General features: G+C 34.3%; 1 protein-coding gene across 3 annotated transcripts; it reads left to right on the top strand.

Annotated features, from left to right (window-relative positions):
- Positions 1-14,970: 14,970 nt before the first annotated feature.
- LOC120081684 (uncharacterized) lies at positions 14,971-18,086 on the top strand. Of its 3 annotated transcripts, none has more exons than XM_039036758.2 (6): positions 14,971-15,652; positions 15,905-16,046; positions 16,309-16,447; positions 16,521-16,649; positions 16,736-16,826; positions 17,690-18,086. In XM_039036758.2, exons 2-6 carry the CDS (start codon positions 15,958-15,960, stop codon positions 17,857-17,859), a joined length of 618 nt encoding a protein of 205 aa, XP_038892686.1. In that variant the 5' UTR covers positions 14,971-15,652; positions 15,905-15,957; the 3' UTR covers positions 17,860-18,086. The 3 variants fall into 3 exon arrangements, with proteins under 3 accessions (XP_038892686.1, XP_038892688.1, XP_038892687.1); XM_039036760.2 differs by having other exon boundaries at positions 15,057-15,652; positions 15,920-16,046; XM_039036759.2 differs by having other exon boundaries at positions 15,106-15,652; positions 15,923-16,046.
- The last annotated feature ends 1,222 nt before the right edge of the window (positions 18,087-19,308 follow it).

Below are 19,308 nucleotides of genomic sequence, written 5' to 3'. Positions count from 1 at the left end.
CACTCTTCTCACTACTAATATATTTCTGTGTCCATCGGATATAACCAGTCAACAGTACGATAACCCTTCATAGATGCTCGCAAGTGCAGCTAGGCCAATTTACCTTTTGTCCCTATAGTTACATCTAACTCCTTAATTATCAGTGATTCTTCTAATGAACAACACATCATAGTCCTACTATGAGTGAACACCTCTCGGGCCTTAAGAAGGTGTGTGAAGCCACATCGTTTAAGCCCCGGAATCAGCCTTTAAGGGAGTAATCTATCTACTTACCCCTACTTCAAGGAATGAGTGAATTCCATCTTGTGTAGCTGAGTTCTCAGCTCCCCAATCAGACGAATCCCCAAAGTGGTAAATTTGAGTTGGCAATCTGGCCACTCGCACCCATGAAAATCAAAGGACCACCCTCAAAAGCAGAAGTTCCCAACTCACTCAAGATTAAGGTCATGTTACCTATGGTCATCCTAGTGAAATGAAGTCTCTGTCCTGAACGGTGTTATATAACGAGACTAAACATTTCGTGGTCCAGTCTTATACAAACTCCTTTTTATAGGACACCCTGCTCACATATCTCTATATGAATGATCAGGATCAAACCATCTGTAGAACGTCACAACACTTGTAACTATCTACAAAGCAGGCCGTATCCGTAGTGTCCCTATGATAAGGTTTCCCTCATATATCCAAATACTACAGACCATTTTAGTTATCACTTAAGGCATGATCCACTTGTATGTATCCACATACATGCCTAAGTTACAATGACAACTAGAGATCTTAGTTTATTGGTTTGTAGTAAATGCAAATAAAATATCTCATGTTTCATAGACAATAGTGAAGAAAATATCTCATATTATTACATTACAAGCGTTTGTTCATACAGGTGTTTACAAACTACAGGACCCTACGAGAGTTTAAGGCATCAACCTCAACATATTTATCCCTGTATGTCTCCATATACAGTTCAAGACTCATAAGGCAACTTTCAAGTTAGTTTATTAGATTTAGGGTTATTAAGACAAAATAGACAAACGACACAAACAAGAACATTTATTGAATTAACATCTATAACTCTTTATTGATGATGTTCAATTAATAACGTTTACTATCTACGAGTTTTAGGGCATAAAACCCAACAGTCGCCACATATGTCTTATCTCTAAGATGCATGCTTACTAGTAATCTTATCAATTGAATAGTATGGTTAACTTTATCTCTAAAGCTACCCATTACCCTTACTTAATGATTTCCACAAGTCACTCACTTACTTTCTCAAGCAGTTAACTATTTCTACTAAAATCGATTGATCAGATGGACTCAAGCAATAAAAATTAAGCATACATTAAGCAAGTTGAACTTCTTACACATGCACTTAATGGATTAGCCTTTAAACCCATCCCAACCCACAGTAGAATTAGTTACTCATGGTTGATGATGTTAGGATTGGTTTCCTAATTCTCCTAGAGTCTCGTTGTTTATAATGATACACATTGTTTGATGAATAAAATAATTGTTATTTCAATCTGACATTTACTCATATTCAATAAACAAAGCTCCTTGGTTATCTTATGTGAACTTAAGTATGTATATGTGATATACAAGTGGATCATGTCTTAAGTGATAACCTAAATAGATCTGTAGTATAAGGATTAAGGTGAGATACCTGATCCTGGTGATATTACGGATACGACCCACTTTATAGAGGTTTGCAAGTGTTGTAAACTACTACAGATGGTAGATCCTGACCATTTATGTGGAGACATGCAAGCGGGGGTATCCTATACAAAGAGTTTGTATAAGACTGAACCACGAGATGACTAGATTCTATGTATAACGCCGTTGATACTAGAGACTTACATTTCACCTAAATGACCATAGGTGACACAACCTCAATCCTGTGTGTTTTGGGAACTCCTGCCTTTGGGGCGGTCCTTTGATTAGTATAGTTGAGAGTGGCCAAATTACCAACTCAACATGCCTACCTTTTTGGGAACTTGTCTGGTTTAGGAGCTGGGAACTCAATCCATAAGATGGAATTCACTTCTTTCCCGAAGCAGGGATAAGTAGAGAGATTGCTCCCTTAAGGGCTGATTCTAGGGCTTGAACATAGTGGCCACAACTTCTTTTTGGAAGAGATGACTCAGTCATAGTAGGACTATGACTTATGTTCATTAGAGGAATCAGTGGTACTTAAGGAGTTAGATGTAACTACAGGGGTATAACGGTTATTGGCTTAGTTCTACTTACGAGCGATCTATAAAGGGTTGTCGCACTACGGATTGGATAAGATAGACACATAATATATCTATGGTAAGGAAAGTTCAACTGTCAGTCTTTAGTAGACTGCCTGGCAGTTAACGGATGGTGGATCTCGTGACTAAAGAGTTTAGTTAGTTATTCACATACCGTTAGAGCTTTGAGCTACAGGTCCATAAGGTCCCCTTGGTAGCTCAATGGATTCAGTTGAGGATCAGCTCTAGATATTGATTTGAAATGTTCAAATTGACAAGAGGTAATTCATTTATATATGATATGATCGATATGATGTATGAGATACATCTAGTGGAGGATTAATGTAAATGAGATTTACATTAAGTACCATGGAATAGAAAAAGAGCTATGGTTTATATGTTTCATGAGATGAAATATTAAAACTATAGGTTATAAATATAATATGATAAGTTGGTTATCATTTATATTTATAATAATATTAATTATTGGATAATTAAATATTTTTCTCTAATAACCAATTGAGTGGGAGGTTATTGGTGGTTTCATGGTAACCGTGAGATAAAAGGGAAATTGTTTTCCTAATTTTAGTAAGTTTTTTTTGTAAGCTTGAGATTTTCTCTCTCGGAAAATAATCTCACGGACGTTGTCAAGTAAATAGGATTTACTAAGCAATAGTTTGACAAAGGTAAATGATCGTGTAGTGTTTGTAGGCGACAGACACGCAGCTAAGTGATGAGCTAAACGATCGCTTAGCTTTTGCTAAACAATTTGACATCGACCTATACGATAGGCTTAGCCTTCTCCCACTTGCTCAATCGTTTACACGATTGTTGTTTCCTCCGTCTTCTACCTCAAGCCAAGTCTACATAGAGCCCACCCGCTCGATTCTCACACCGAAAATACCAACGTAGCCTCCTTGGTGGTGTCATACTCAACTCGACACCGTCGAGGTTCTGTGGAGGCCGTTCGTGCTGTTGAGGTGTTCGTGACTGAAGCGAACGCTGAGTTCGAGTGCGCGATGTTCGTGCAGTGTAGCGGTCGTGTTGGACGAGCGTTTGAGGTTGCTGTGTTCGAGTGTTCGTGATCAAGGACCTTGGCGATGAGTCTACAAATGTATGTAGATTTCTCCTTGATTATTTGTACTATCATGCTGTAATTTATGTAATGAATGCATAACCTTATGTTTCTGTTTTCGACTGTAATTTATAAAGTTCATATATGATTGTAATTTGGAATGATCTTTCCGCTGCTCATGGAAATCCTCGTGCACGATTTCTTTCAGATCAAATCATGTATAGGGATGTGAAAATGGATGAAATCATGATTGAATTGATAGATAATGAAGTTTTCTTTACAGAATCCTAGTTCAATCAAGTTTAACAATGGAAAAAGAAAGTGTAAGAGATAAAGAAAATTCAAGCCGCAAAGGCTTAATATCTTGCTCCCTTTGGCTTGTTTTGGTGCTTGTTATTGGTGACTGAGATGAAGACGTGCTGGAAGTTCTCTTGAGCTATCTCTGGCAACACCTCCTTGATCAACAGTGGTAATGGTGGTCGTCAATCTCTTTCTCTCTTGAAGATGGCTGAGGAACTACTTTGTATAGGGTCTCTAAGTATGTATGTACTATGAGGGTGTCTAACCCCTATGTTGGTCATCAGCTTCTCTTTTTATAGGCATGTGGCTTGGCAACTTGTGATTTGACAACATTAAATTCCATACCCTGCTTTAGTCGTCTTTGCTCTGATTGGTTCAGGCGTCATACTTGCAACTTGTGATTTGACAGTTAATGCATAAGCGTAATGTATCTAGCATTGGATAATGTTCGACGTATGACCCATGTGTCGGTTTCTTTACAATACTTGGTAAGTTTTCCTTTAATTCCTACGTTTGATGTTAGTGGTGCAATTTTATCCAAAGAATGCTTTTGTATGCATTGATCGTATACATACAATTTCATACACTTTTCTACTGTAATGACTACATTTCTCATCATTTAACCCTAATTATTCCAACTTTAAGAGGACAATAACTTGTATTTCTACAAGTTATTACTGAGGCTTCTGTGCTCCAGCGTAAAAAGCAGTGTAATTACACTGCCTGTTACGCTCTAACATAGAAGCATTTTTCTGCTTTGATTTCCAGCCTGTTCTTGCTCCAATGGCCACCGAACACTTCGGCAACTCAAACACAACGAGTGACATGGACTTACAGACTCGATAGCGAAATTTAAATGCCCAAAAAACCGAGCAATTACAATTTTAAACACTTTAAAGCAGTAAAACTATGCCAATTTTGAAACATCCACGTGCAATAAAGATATATTCACAATGTAGTATACAAAATCCTACCAAAACTCTATAATGAAGTCAGAAGGAAATTCAAAGATGATATATCTCTGATACCAATTGAAAGGATTTGGAATTCCTGCACAGTGGAAGCAAATGGTCGCTTGTGTCTTTGAAACTCATTTTACAAAACTTAAGAAATAGAGCAAACGGAAACTACTGGATAAACATTCACCCTTAGCATGCAAATAAATACAATGAAGAAAAGGGAAGAAATTAGAGTAGCCCTTGAAGATCTAATCTTCTCACTTCCTCTCTCCAATGAGATCATGATCAAGACTACTATTTGTTGATCCTGAATACCATGGATATAGCCACACGAACACCTTGGTCTCTTGAACATCGCCACAAGGAGTCTTCCTTGTTATCCTCAAGGAGAGAATCACAAGAGAGGAGTGGGCTTCCTATGATTAATTATGGTATTATGATAGTTTTGTTTTCTTTGAGAGAATTTAGGAAATTTTTGTTTTCTTTGAGAGAATTTGACAAAAAGGATGAAGAGGAGATGGAAGGGTAGAACTCTTCTGTAGAATTTCTTCTTCTTCTTCTTCTTCTTTTTTTTTTTTTTAAACGAATCTCTACTCCCCTTTTGTCCAAAACATAATTTTAGAGAGCTGGAGGGATAATGCCCATATAGTTACAAAATTAACTCTCTAAGGAGTTGTTGATTTTGAATTCAAAATTTAAAAATCAATTTAATTTAATTATGTGAACTAAATAATATAATTAAACTATATATTATATTCCATATAATATGTAACTTATAGTTTATTGTATAAATCATATTCATATAATCAATATTTGAATCATATTCAAATAACAACCTCTCTTATCAAACTATATAATTTTAATATGAATCATATACATATTAGTTTTAACCTATAGTTTCTATATGATCATATTCATATAATTATTATATTCGAATTATATTCAAATAAATATTTATCTCATTAAAACTTTATATCATAATGTATCACATATATTATACTTTATAATATAATGTTTCAACATACATTATATTAATTGTATCTCATACAATTAAATCTCTTTAATTAATTTAAATAATTTAAATTAATCGAAAATTAATTTGATTCTCATTAATCCTTATTGAGCTAACAAGGGGACCTGATGGACTTATAGATTGAAGCTCCAATGATACGTGATTAATTGATTAAACTCTTTAGTCAAATTAATCAACATTCATTAACTGTCGGTTACTTCACTAAAGATCGATAGTTGTAATCTTCGCACTATAGATATATTTCCATGTCCATTAGATATAACTAATCAACAGTGCGTAGACCCTTCACAAATTGCTCATAAGTACAACTAGGTCAAAATTATCATTTTACCCTTGTAATTACATCTAACACCTTAAGTACAACTGATCCCTCTAATGAATAATTAGTCATAGTTCCACTATAACTAGACCCCTCTCTGGCCAGTGAGAAGATGAGGGCTCTTATTGTTTAAGACTCGAAATCAGCCCTTAAGGGAGCAATTTATCTACTTACCCAAAGGGAATGAGTAATTTCATCTTGTGCAATTGAGTTCCCACTTCTCCAGTCAAACGAAGCCTCAAAATGGTAGGCATATTGAGTCGATGAATCTGAAGACTCCTACCCATGCAAATCAAAGGACTACTCTCATAGGCAGGAGTTCACAACTCACTCAAGGTTGAGATTAGGTCACCTATGGTCATCCTAGTGAAATGTAAGTCTCTTCAAGTAACGACATCATAAAGAGAGACTAATAATTTCATGGTCCAATCTTATACAAACTCTTTGTATATAATACCCCCGCTCACATGTCTCCACATGAATGATCAGGATAAGATCATTTGTAACACTCTACAATAATTGTAACTATTACAAAACAAGTTGTATTCGTAACGTCACCAGGATAAGGTACCCAGTCTTATCTATTTACTACAGACCGTTCAGGTTACTAATTAAACATAATCCACCTGTATGTCTCCACATACATGTTTAAGTTACATAAAATAGCCTAGGATCTTTAGTTTATTGAATTGAGTTAATGCACATATAAAATAATTATTATTTTATTAATAACAATTTGTTTACACAAGTTTACAAACTACGAGAATATAAGAGATTTAGGACACCAATCCCAACACTAACATGATCAGACTCAATGAAATGCATCTCCACTAAGTTAATGGAATCGACATCAGCCGACTTCATCAGGAACAATAATTTTTTTCTTGCCTCCCAGATCTACCCAAGTAATAATCACGACCTTCTCCAACTTGGATGCATAAAGACGATCGAAAATCCAATGCCAATGGTCTTGGTAGCTCCAGATACAATTGCCATTACAAAGAATGCTCACATTAGTTGACAGAAACTGAGATCAAATTTCCCTGTAACTTGAAACTTCCACAGAAAGTGTGTTGCAGATTTCTCTTGACACCTACAAAACCCACATAATAGATCAATTTGAACACTTTTCTTTAAAAGATTAATTTTATTTGGGAATATGTCTTGAATTATTTTCCAACAACAAATTTTAGCCTTAGAAGAGTCTCAGTGTTCCACAGGATTGGCACATAAACCTAGAAGCATTCCTAAAGGACGAACTAGCATAATACAAATTAGCAATTTTTAAACCAAGAAAATAAGCGCTTTTAACAGGAAAAAAAACCCTTTTTTTCATCAAGATCCTAAATGATCTTAATAACTTGTAGAAATACAAGTTATTATGTCTCTTATCCAAACAATTAGGAAAAATCATGGAAAATGTAATAGCTTGATAAGAAAATCATGGAATTAATTCTATTATGCGATCGTATATGAACACAATCTCATAATCCAAAGTTATAAAAATCGTGCTTTGTGAATACAAAATCTATTCATGCGATCATAAGATATCACCGCAGAAGAAAATTCTTGATGCCAAAATTGGATTCGCATGGTGGGAATGCATAGCTTCATGCAATAGAATGTTACATGATGCATAGGACGGTAGAGGTCAAAGCAGAGTTGGTAGCTAACAAGAAAGCTTAACGTTAGAGTCAATGAACATTTGACGCGAAGCAGGTGGCACATCAAGGTATGGAAATTAATGCACCTTATCAGTTTGGTCATTAATGAGAGAAGAAGAAGTGCCCTTTGATGCCTATAAATACGCACGAGATTTCCATACAAAAGGAGAACCGAAGATAGCAAGACATTAGAGAAAACTCTGCACAATTTCTCACTTCATAAACACATCCCTTCAAGTCCTCGTGGAATATTGAGTAAAAGCTCAAGATTTCTTCCAGAAGACAAAGGGGAGACTTCACCTTCAGCACAATCTAGCAAAGCAGTCATCCACATCGTCAAAGGGAGAAAGGAATTGCATACCACGGCTTGATATCTATCTCTATCTATTTTTCTTTGTTGTCATATATATTGTGTAAAATGTTGAGAAACTTATTTCATTAATATGAAGGCATACATATCCATCTCTTCACCTTCTACCATGAGCAACTAATTTCTTAATGGGTTGAGAAATATTGCAACTAACATGAACCAAGTAAAGCTTAATCATTGTTTCAACTTGTTTTATGTATACTTTATAAACTATTTGATTAAGTCGAAAGATTATTCTAAATAGAATGAATCTGTGCTTAAAAGAGTAAAAAATTTAGACCTCATAAAACAAGAAGAGATTACCTTTAAAAATAAAGATATCTTTTGTGTGATTTGCTTGAACGCGTGATTTATGCAATTACTTAGGAATTGTTAGTGAATATTTTTCTCAACCCTACTTTTATTTATTGGAAATCGAAATCTCATCACATAGGTTGTTTTGCTTACAATTGTGATTACCATTACATCCACCATCATTTATTTTAGCGATAGAATAAAAACAAACTCATTGCATACTTAACAACTCGTGTAAAGATTGAAACAATCATTGTCATCGCATCAATAGAACGATGCTTATTGTAAATTAATTAGAACCTATTGTAAAGTTGATACTTTTTTAGTACAATGATTACGAGGGTGGGGGATTGAATCTTCGACCTTTTGAATCAGAGCATATGTCAATACCACTGAGTTACTTTGACAAAGTTGATACTTTGATTGCATATCTAAAATCAATTTTTTTAGTGTCTAAAAAAAATCAATTTAGACTCTTTATTATAATTATATTTTTAATATATATATATATATATTTACAATATGGGATAGGGGATCAGAACCTCTTACTTTAACATTGTTACATGTTTTAATATTTTCATCATTCTTACATCTTTAAGCATAGGAATTGATATAAAAAATGGCAATAAAATTGTATTCTAATTGGTTTTCATCTTCTCAAATACCTCTATTTTTAAAAATAATAAATAAAATTGTGGAGTAACATTTATTTTTACTTTGATAGGATTTTGATAGAAGAATGATTTTGTTCAAGTGATCTTGAGTGGAATTAAGTGATAGTTATAAGGAAATTTGCGGTGGGTGTCAATTCCAAAATGTATAATTAGAGGCGTATCTTCAACATATGGAAAGTTGTAGATATGTCAAAATTTTCAAATTTAAATTTTCATTTCGTATTCCAATTTTGCCCTTTTAACAAACCTATATTTTTCTGGTATATCAGTCAACTAACATATCATATTTAAAGTATATCAGTTGTATATTTTTTTCGTTTGATTTATATACTTTTTGTAATTTTTGTTTGCAGCAATATTAGTTCACTTTAATTTTTATATTTGTTTCATTTTTTCTTATGTCTTGTGTAGTTTTTTTCCTTTTTAAATGATGTTTCCTTCATTTTTAAGTATAAATGTACAATAGGCTGTGGAGGTTCAACCTAAAACTCATTAACACTTGATTTGACAATTTGAATGTGTTTGGAATAACTAGAGAAAAAAGTTTTTTTTTTTTTTTTTTTTTTAAAAAAAAGAGCATTTTTGTGATTTTTTTAAAAACACTTAAATAACTAGTCATTTTCAACCGTGTATCAATAGTATATTGAGTGTATCAAGTGTATCAAGTGTTTATCGATAGTGTATCGGTATATTAGGCATATACTAGTAGTGTAACAAATATATTAAAAATATCAAGTATATCAAATGTATATCAGTAGTGTGTCAAGTGTATCAAGGGTATCAAGTGTATTACGTGAGTTGAGCTTTTTTTGCCATTTTTGCAAAAGTAAGAAGTTTGGGTTATGTGCCTAATCTTTTAAACTTATTTTATCAAATCTACAAGAAGTCCTAGTTGTAAATTACTTAGGTTGTGTTTGAATTGCCTTTTCAATTGTTTAATTTTGAAAAGAGAATTGTTTTCGTAAGGTTGGTAATGTTTGAGCACCACACAAAACGATTTATTATAAATTTGAGAAATAAGGCAATGTTTACCAAACTGTAATGAAAATTGGAGTAATCAAAATGTGATTTCATTGATGAATTAATCGTATTAGGCTTGAATCGCAAACATAATTGGATTGCTTTCGATTGTGTTTATCCAGAATTATGATTCTGTCACATTTTACTTTTATCGTTATCGTTAGTGTTACTGCTTGACCCTAACATTAATAGTAAAAGTAACAATAAATGTAATAAATTCATAATTTTAATACTGTTACAATTACAATGTCTCTAACGGTAACGGTAAAAGTAGTGGATCCCACATAATTTTCAACTACAATCAAATCGAGCACACTTCATTCCTCAATTAGATTACACAATTTGATTTCAAATTTCAAAATAGACTTTACATCTCATCACAATTATGGAAAGCAGGTAAACAACAACAAAAGTAATCAATTGAACTCACTTTTTACATTATCATTGATGAATTACCTTTCAATTGATGTAGATACTTTTTGAATTCTAATTATAAGAAAAATGTTTATAAGTGTTCAATTGAGCATATCTTGTAAATTTTTATGATGCAAGTAAATTACCAAAATATCATCATGTTACCTTCATTTTTCCATGGTAGTTGACAACCATGGGTAACAGCAAATATCAACCATCAAATTCCACCGCCGCTTACCAAATACTAGTAGTCGAGCAATCATAGTATTTTAAATAAAAAATTGAAATTATTAAGTGTAAATTTGTCATTTGATGAAACATTTTGTAGGCGTGGTTAATCAAACAAATGCGTCTATAAACATATTTTGGGAAAAATGTATCACAAACCTCTCAATCTGTAGTACATTCGTACGCCAGTTATATTTGTTGAGCACGTTTCATTTTGGATTGATGTTGGGAAGGATTAATATTGTATCACACCCCCTCCCGAGCCTTATCACCCAAATTGGAAGAGGATGTGAAGCCAGCTAACATCACCTTTTTGTGACATCAACTGCCCGACCTTATCAACTTGAAAGCTAGGTTATTATAACTTGATAATGAATATAAATAATTAAACATATTGTTTTATGTGCTTTACCTAACTATCCTAAAGATTTCCAATTAACATGATCCAAGTCCCGCCTTGTGAGATAAAATTAATTCAAACCTCTGGTGGTTTTTCCAACTGATCTACTTCCGCAACCTGGGGAGGAGAAAGAAAACAAAACATGGAAAATGTGAGCTATAAGCCCAGTGAGTGGTGCCTTTATAAGGAATCAAACTTTAACTTTAGAAATTCATTTTTGGGAAATACAATTCCAGAAACAAACGTAAATCATATAATAATAAATGTAACCTCCCCAGCCTATCAGCTGGATATTCCTGGCATGATCATGTAATCCCAACCCCCAGGTATTCTCCACGAATAACCCGTAATGACCGATATGGAATCAATCTCAGCACCATATAACCCGTCAAATGTGCACATGTCTGCATTTCCTGTTAAACATGTTGGGTACGCTGATAATCCCAGCCAAGCGACCACAAAGCATGTTAACAATATCCCGAGTACAAATCCAATTCCCAATACAACTACTCATCCATTATAATAACAACACAACAACAACAAATCCAGACAAAATACATTTTCTAATCATGCCAACATTTTAAATATAACATATATATATATATATATCATTCATATGTATATATATAGAAATCAATTATACAAACAACGGAATAACCACTCACAGTTCCTCCTGTAAGAATTCTTTTAGGCAGCTCCCTGTCTAACTTGTCCTCCAAGTTCTACTTCATCAACGCATCACCTCTCAACTTAGTCGCATGCTTGCTTGGCCGCACGGCTTTAACCCTTATCATCCCATAGGTCTCTTACCAACGCATCACCTACGCCGTACTAACTCTCAAGACATCGCAAGTCCTTTCTTGGCCGCATAACTTTCTTCTTTCGTATGGCTTACTCTCGGCATATGCACTCTACTAGGCCTATGACCATCATAATCTTCCAATGCATACCGCTTGCTCCAGCCTGATCCTATGCACTCACAGGCCCTCGAGTGTCTTTAGTGCATAGCATATCACCAACGCATACCAACCCTTGAGTCAAGCTAGATTTCAGCTCAACGCCTCATGGTTTGTTTTATTATCGCCTAGCCTCTTATTAAAGCATACCTCATAACTAACGCTAGTACGTCCTTGTTGCTTACCAACGTCCTTAGTCTCTTGCCCAAGACTAACGCAATCTAACCTGTCCAGCCTTATGTACCGCAAGCCTTTGCAACGCATAGAACCTTCACCATGCGTCCACCATGGCTTGGCCCACCATAGTCTAGCTCATTGTGCAGCTTTTCCGCTCATCGCCTAGCTCTATCGTTTAGTTAATCTCTCATTGTCGCCTAACATCCAGCCCTCTCGCTGTCGCTTATCGTCTAACGCATTACCCATCACACAGCGCCTGCGTCTATCGCATAGTACTTACGCCCCATCTCATAGCTTCATCGCTTAGCAATCTCTCGTTGCTAACAATCTCGCTATTGCGTAGCTTTCGCTCATCACGTAACGCTGACACCTATCATCTAGCACCCGTGTCTGTCGTGCAACGCTCCATTGTCTAGTGCTTCGCCTATCATGTAGCGCCATCGTGTAGCTTTCGCCCAACGCCCACGTCTAATGCATTGTCTAGCGTTTACGCTTATCGTCTAGTGCATTCAAGCTTCATCGTTTAGCGTTATCGTCTAGCGCTGTATGTAGCTACACGATCGTCCGCGCGCATCACTCCAACTGCGTGCATTCTTGCTTGCATCTGTCCCATCCCCCGATGGTCTTTCTTGCTGCTTGCTCACGCATTTCGTGCCATCCCACACATGCGTCCTTACAAGCTTAACGTATGGTCGCTTCTGGCTTCCATTCCTAACCAACTTGGCCAACTACGACCAGCATACAATATAGTCCTTATGTCCTTCTAGCCATTTCCCATGCATCATGACTTTGGTTAATGGTTGGCCACATGCTCCAATATTCAATCAAATTTTTATTATTTAATCCAAGCTTCAAGTTCAATCCTTAAGATTTACTTTTACAATTCTTACACAAGTATAATTCTTCTTCTCCTTCTTTCGTTGCCTTGTAATGTCACACATTTTGTTACCGAGTGAAGAACAATCCCTCTTCTTCGAATTTCACAGTATTCTCTTCACTCTAATGTTTTATTCTGAAAAAAAATATACATTTAAAAAAAAACTCAGAGAACAACAACTGTTCTTGTATGCCCCAGCTCATAAATCCAGTTATTGAATTTTTCCTCTACAATTCCAACAAGTTGTTGTATACAACACTGTGAAGCTATTTTGGAAGCCATTTGGTCGAAAATTCGAAATTAGTACTGTTGTTCATCTTAGGGAGGATTAGATCGAAATGGGTCGATATAGATAGAGATAAAGCTCTATCTCTGTCTATCTCAAATAGATAGAGATAAACGTCTATCCTTGTCTATCAAGGATAGAGAAAGATAAAACTTTATCCCTAATTGATCTTCACTCGATTTATAATAGCTTATATGGTTGGAACATCATATTCTTAAAATTTTGAACACGATCAACATCTTATTCAACTGAAAGTACGTAAATGATTGATGATGTATACTATTATTACTTTATTACTTGTCTATCTCAAATAGACAGAGATAGTACTTTATCTCTGTCTATCTTAGATAGACAAATATAGGTGCATATCTTTGTCTATCTGTAATAGACAAAGATAGAACTATATGTGATAGACAGAGATAAACACTTATCTTTGTTTATTAAGGATAGACATAGATAAAATTCTATCTTTGATTGATCTTCACTTGGAAGTTCCAAAAGAGGTAAGTATGTTGAAAAGTGGTCTTTTATTATTATTATTTTTTTATGTTGAAAAGTAGTCGTTTGTCTCACAACATTGAGTTCCTAAGTAAGTCTTTTGTCTCATGAACTAACTTCACAAGACAAACTTACAACATTATAAACGACAAACTTCGTTTGTCTCATAAAGTTATAAGTTTGTCTCGTGAAGTAACTTCACAGGACAACCTATTCATCTTCACGAGACGTATTTTATTTTTTCATAATATTGTAAGTTTGTATCGTGAAGTTATTTCACGGGACGTCTCATGAAGTAACTTCATGGGACAATCTATTCATCTTCACGAGATGTATTTATTTATTTTCATAATGTTGTAAGTTTGTCTCATAAAGTTACTTCACGGGATGTCTCATGAATTAACTTCACGGGACAAACTATTCATCTTCACGAGACGTGTTTATTTTTTCATAATGTTGTCAGTTTGTTTGTCTCGTGAAGTAACTTCATGGGACAAAAGACAGAAATTAAAGGAAAATTGTAAAAATCACCCCTAAAATAGGAAATTGGTTACAATCACACCCCTGAACTTTCATTTTTATCAATTACCCTCTTGTAGTTTCAAAATGGTTGCAATTAGGTGCTTTTATTAAATTAAATAAAAGGACCTAATTGCAACCATTTTGTCCTCAATTTAAAGTTATCAATAATAGATCCATTCAACTAAATAAATATAGAAATATAGAGTAGATATTAGTGTTTATCATTGAAGTCTATCACCGTCTATCTGAGATAGACAGAGATAGTATACTATCTCGATAACACATCCACTTGACTAAACAAATATAAAAATATAGAGTGCAAACGACATCGAAACTGTAGAAACAAATATTAGTGTTTACCTATCATTGTCTATCTCAGATAGATAGAGATAATGTTCTATCTCCGTCTATCTTAATTCAAATGTATCAATAATAGATGTATTGATGTTAAAGTTTTTTTTATAAAGTTCTTAAGATAGATAATTGACATACAAGTACATTATTAAATAAGCATTATTAAAACAAAAACAAATATTAGTGTTTACTATATAGAACCAGATATAGAGCGTAAACCATATAGAAACAATAAAAACGGGTATTAGTGTTTACGATATAGAAATGATAAATGGTTATCGTGCACTATTTGATGAAGAATAAGTCATAAGAAGAGGATGGGTATCGAGCGTGAGTGTGAATATCGGGTCGGTTGATGGATAATCTGATCAATCGTAATTAATCGACTGATTATCCTTGTGGGCTGAAGATACTTTTGGTATTTTATTTTACTACCGTGGGTTAGACTTTTCTTCTCTCGTTTTGAATTCGATTCAAATTTTGTGTAAAAAAAAATTAATATTGGCTCACTCTTACCAAGGAGGAGGGAGTTTCTTCAACATGGGTGGGTCTGAAAGAGGCTTGTACAGGAAACAGAGATCTGGGCGGCGGCGCTTGGTTGACTGATCTGCAAACGGACGAACGGACGGATCTGCATTACTCAGGGCGGCGGCGAACAGATCTGTTTTGATCTACAAACGGGCAGATCTGAGCGGCGGCACGGAACTTTCAGATCTAGCGTGAACGGGCGTGAACTGATCTTTCAGATCTGGACGAGATCTGATCTGGGCAGATCTAAACGGTCGTGACCAGTGGTGAACGGATCTGCAAACGGACAGTACTACTCCGCCGGATCGACGTCAGACGAGACTGATTTGGAAGGCAGTGGCGTGGATCTGGTCGACGGCTTGAACTGGTCAGGACTGATTTAAATGGCAGCGGCGTGGATCTAATCGACAGGGGAACTGGTCGACGGCGGTACTGATTTGGACAGCAGACAGCCAGAGCTAGACCCTAAATGTGTATGGCTCTGATACCATATCAATATTTATTGTATTTCGTATATTGTGTTGATTACAACGATAATAAATGGATAATTATACACAGAATTAACATAAAAAGGAAAGTATATCCTAATAAATAGAATCAGCACATTAACAGGATTGATGTTGGGAAGGATCCATATTGGAAGTGCCTTAAGAGTATCCAATTATGTTTTGTTTGTGGCTAAACTGTAAATGATCTGATTCTCCTTCACCAACCCGTATAAACAGAAAGTTGTACTGTAGCAGGCTACGGAAGTCGAAGTTAGTGGCGTATTAACCAAATGCCTCATTCACTCCAGTGCTATCTATTTGTTATCTTTCACGTACTCGTCTTCATTATGAAATGGCCGACTTTCTGCCTTAGTAGTATGTGAGCATTACCAAAACTCTCTTCCTTTCTTAGCATATGTTTGGGTGTGATTTTGAAACGGATAAAATTATTTTTGTCATATTTAAAATCACTTTCAAACACATTTTTAATCATTCATAATCAATTCATTGTTCATTTTAAAAATGACAAAAGTAGTTTTAGTAATTTTTAGAATCACTCCCAAACAGGTCATTAGTTACATATTCAAACATACATGTCCTTTCATTTTAGTTATTGTATTGGCTTGTATATGATTTTCTAGGGTTGAGAGTAAAATTCTAAATGTCGGAGAGGAGCTGTGGAGGGAAACATTACCATTACAATTGGGTTCTCGCCTATACCATCTTCAAGGACTCAAACCTGATATGTGGTATGAAGTGAAGATATCATATCCTGGCTCTGTATGTTTTTTCTGTCCTCTGAAAGTTGATTTTTTAAAACTCTCCTAAGTGTCTCATTCAAGGAAAACAACAGATACCTGCCAGCTTCTCATTAGAGCTAAAGAGAGACTTAACAAGCCTTGTTGAGAAGCAGAGCAGAAAGCTACTCGATACTGAAAAGCTTCTTTTTAAAACAGAAGGCATGAACTTGTTGGGAGATCAGGTTGCCTTCTCCTCTAATTTAGGGAAACGATTGTAGACTTTGATTGATAAAATCGTTAAATTTTCAAACTTACAGTCCTGATACAGGTTGATACGCATGTATTGGTAACTGTGAAATCCGAGGGAGTTGTTGCCATACCATCGGTACAGGAAAGGGAGTCGATCATCTTCAATATAGGTATCTCATATTTTTTTCCCACTATCATGTGGCCATAGGGGCAGATTTGTTATGGACAGCCCCCTCTCAATTATATGCTCTTTATATAATGCGTGTATATATATAATTGGCATAGTATCAAAACCGCTAGCTAACCCCATAGACTCAGGTCCAACCCTTACTCATTACATTTATTTTTACTAAATTATATAAAGTCCACTGTCAATAAAATTTGTGGATCCACCACTATGTGGCCAGGCTTCATATATGTTCTAGTTTCAAATCATTGTTATTCTGATTGACTTGTTAAATAATTGTAGTTTTTTTTTTTTTAATTCTTTTTGTTCCATTTTTAAAACTTTAGACCAACTAAAATTTTCTAATCGAACTATTGTTGGTATGATGAATTCCTGGGCATTAGCTAGTAATGCTTCTGGTGTCAATTCAAAAAATGGTATGATGAATTGTCCTGACACGAGAGTGGAAAGAATAACTCGAATTAGCAACTGAACCGCAAAAAAATTGATTCTATACATGATTTAAGAAGGAAACGGTTGTTTCCCATGACTTGATCATCAAATATCTAATCTCCTTATTGCTGAAGAGAGCTCCTGGTAAAACCAGCTTGAGAAAAAGAACTCTGTAGTTATTCTTACCTAGGTAAAACATGTACCAAAAAGAAGAGGAGTTGTATAGAATTTCATTTGTTGCTGTCGAACAATGTCTCGCTCTATAATGATAATGACAGGGGTGTGTACTTAAATGTTGTTTCATTGTTAACATCCAAACCTGTTACTTTTTGCTCCTTTGGTATGTCAGTCATAATGTCGTTTGCTTGCCTAACGTCTCATTCGTTAGTATGATACTTTCTGGCTTTGTTGCAGCTTGTGACGAACTACTAATCGGTATCCCACACAAAGCTTGGGGGGTTGGAGGCTTGGTTATATTCTGCTTGATATTGGCATTCATCATCCCATCTCTTTTACCATCATGGCTGCTACAGACCAACCAAACCCAAGGACCGGGAAATCATCATGCATCCAAGAGTTCTTAAATTGGTTAGCTTAAGACCTTGTGCAACAGCTTTAAGGCTATAAGAATGGAGAAGTTATTGTATAGTGTTAAGCTATCTGCCTGCTCGAACTAACTGCCTTAATCTCACAAGAATTTTCTTATAATGGACCCTGAGAAGGAAAATATGTAAGCTTGTGATCCATTATCAAGAATTTGGTTCTCCTTGGTTCATTTGTCAATAAAGCAAATTACAAATTTTATCGATTATTTTTGTATTGTTGAGTTCAATGATATGTAGGATATGCAGGGTATATATCTAAAATCGTGAGAAGTTAGGAATATGAAGGGTAAGAATTTTAACCTCTTACGAAAAAGAATGAATATCTTTACAAATACACCTGTATTGTTGGTTCATTACATACTTTTATATTGATCGACCAATGATAATTGATGCCTCTTGACTCAAAAAATTAAAAATTATTGAAAAACCAGAAGTAAATGAAGAATTGGTGCTTAAACAATGGGAATGATGAAGCTCCTTTGAGCAGAGGAATAGTTTTACTTCCCATTCTTCCCATTCCAATCCAACTATGAATGGCAAATTTGATATTTCATCACCAGTTACGCCATGTCTTACATCTATCGTTTTATTATTTTAGGTTTAAAATCATTTTAATATTAATTTATGTCTGTCAATATTTCTATTAATATTTCTACATTTTCATAGGTTCGACATTTACACGAGAGGTGAATCAATTTTTTCATTGTATCGTAGAAAATTTTGTGAAATATAAAAAAACAAGTAGCAAAATGTCACTAATGTAAATATAAGATAAATAATAGACATCTTGAATGGTTAAAAAGATATAAAATATTTATTTACTAATTTAAATTTATTTTTTGAATTTTTTTGTTTTTATAAATTTTCTAGAAATATCCATCGAATTTTTTTTATCACTTTGATATTTTCATCACATTTTAAACGTTTGCTCTTAAGGTTCATACTATTTGAATTGATATGTTTTTAATTATCTAATTTTAAAGTTGATATACTGTCAATAAATCTTAACTTTACTGAGTCAAAGATTTTTTTTTTTTAATCGAATTTAGTTAAATAATAATGATAATTTTCATACAATTATAGCACCCAATATATCATCACAAAAGAATGCTAATAGAAACTTTCTTTTTGGAGATCAACAATAAACTAACTATATGGATTTAATTTTGGGGGTTTTCTTAGTACAATTTTAGGGTTATTTTCAAATATGAAAAAAAAAAAAGGAGTCAACTTATTTATAAATTTAATAAAATATCACTAATTTATCCCTAATAGACAGTAGATATAGTGATAGACACTAATAGACAATAATATTTTGTTATATTTAAAAATATTTTTGTAAATTTTATCATTTAAAATAATTATCCTAAAGTGTTTAAGATTTATTGAAAGTATATAAACTAAAGTTGACATTATAAAAATAAAAAT

This window comes from Benincasa hispida, chromosome 7 (assembly GCF_027475165.1).
Source record: "Benincasa hispida cultivar pf3 chromosome 7, pf3_genome.v1.1, whole genome shotgun sequence".
In the NCBI taxonomy this organism is placed as follows: Eukaryota; Viridiplantae; Streptophyta; class Magnoliopsida; order Cucurbitales; family Cucurbitaceae; genus Benincasa; species Benincasa hispida.
This window is presented reverse-complemented; position numbering and strand designations above follow the sequence as displayed.

Coding starts and splice junctions, on each gene's coding strand:
- LOC120081684 (XM_039036758.2), top strand. CDS start 15,958: ATGCCTCATTCACTCCAGTGCTATCTATTTGTTATCTTTCACGTACTC. Junction 16,047..16,308: donor ACTTTCTGCCTTAGTAGTAT/GTGAGCATTACC, acceptor ATGATTTTCTAG/GGTTGAGAGTAAAATTCTAA. Junction 16,448..16,520: donor AGATATCATATCCTGGCTCT/GTATGTTTTTTC, acceptor GGAAAACAACAG/ATACCTGCCAGCTTCTCATT.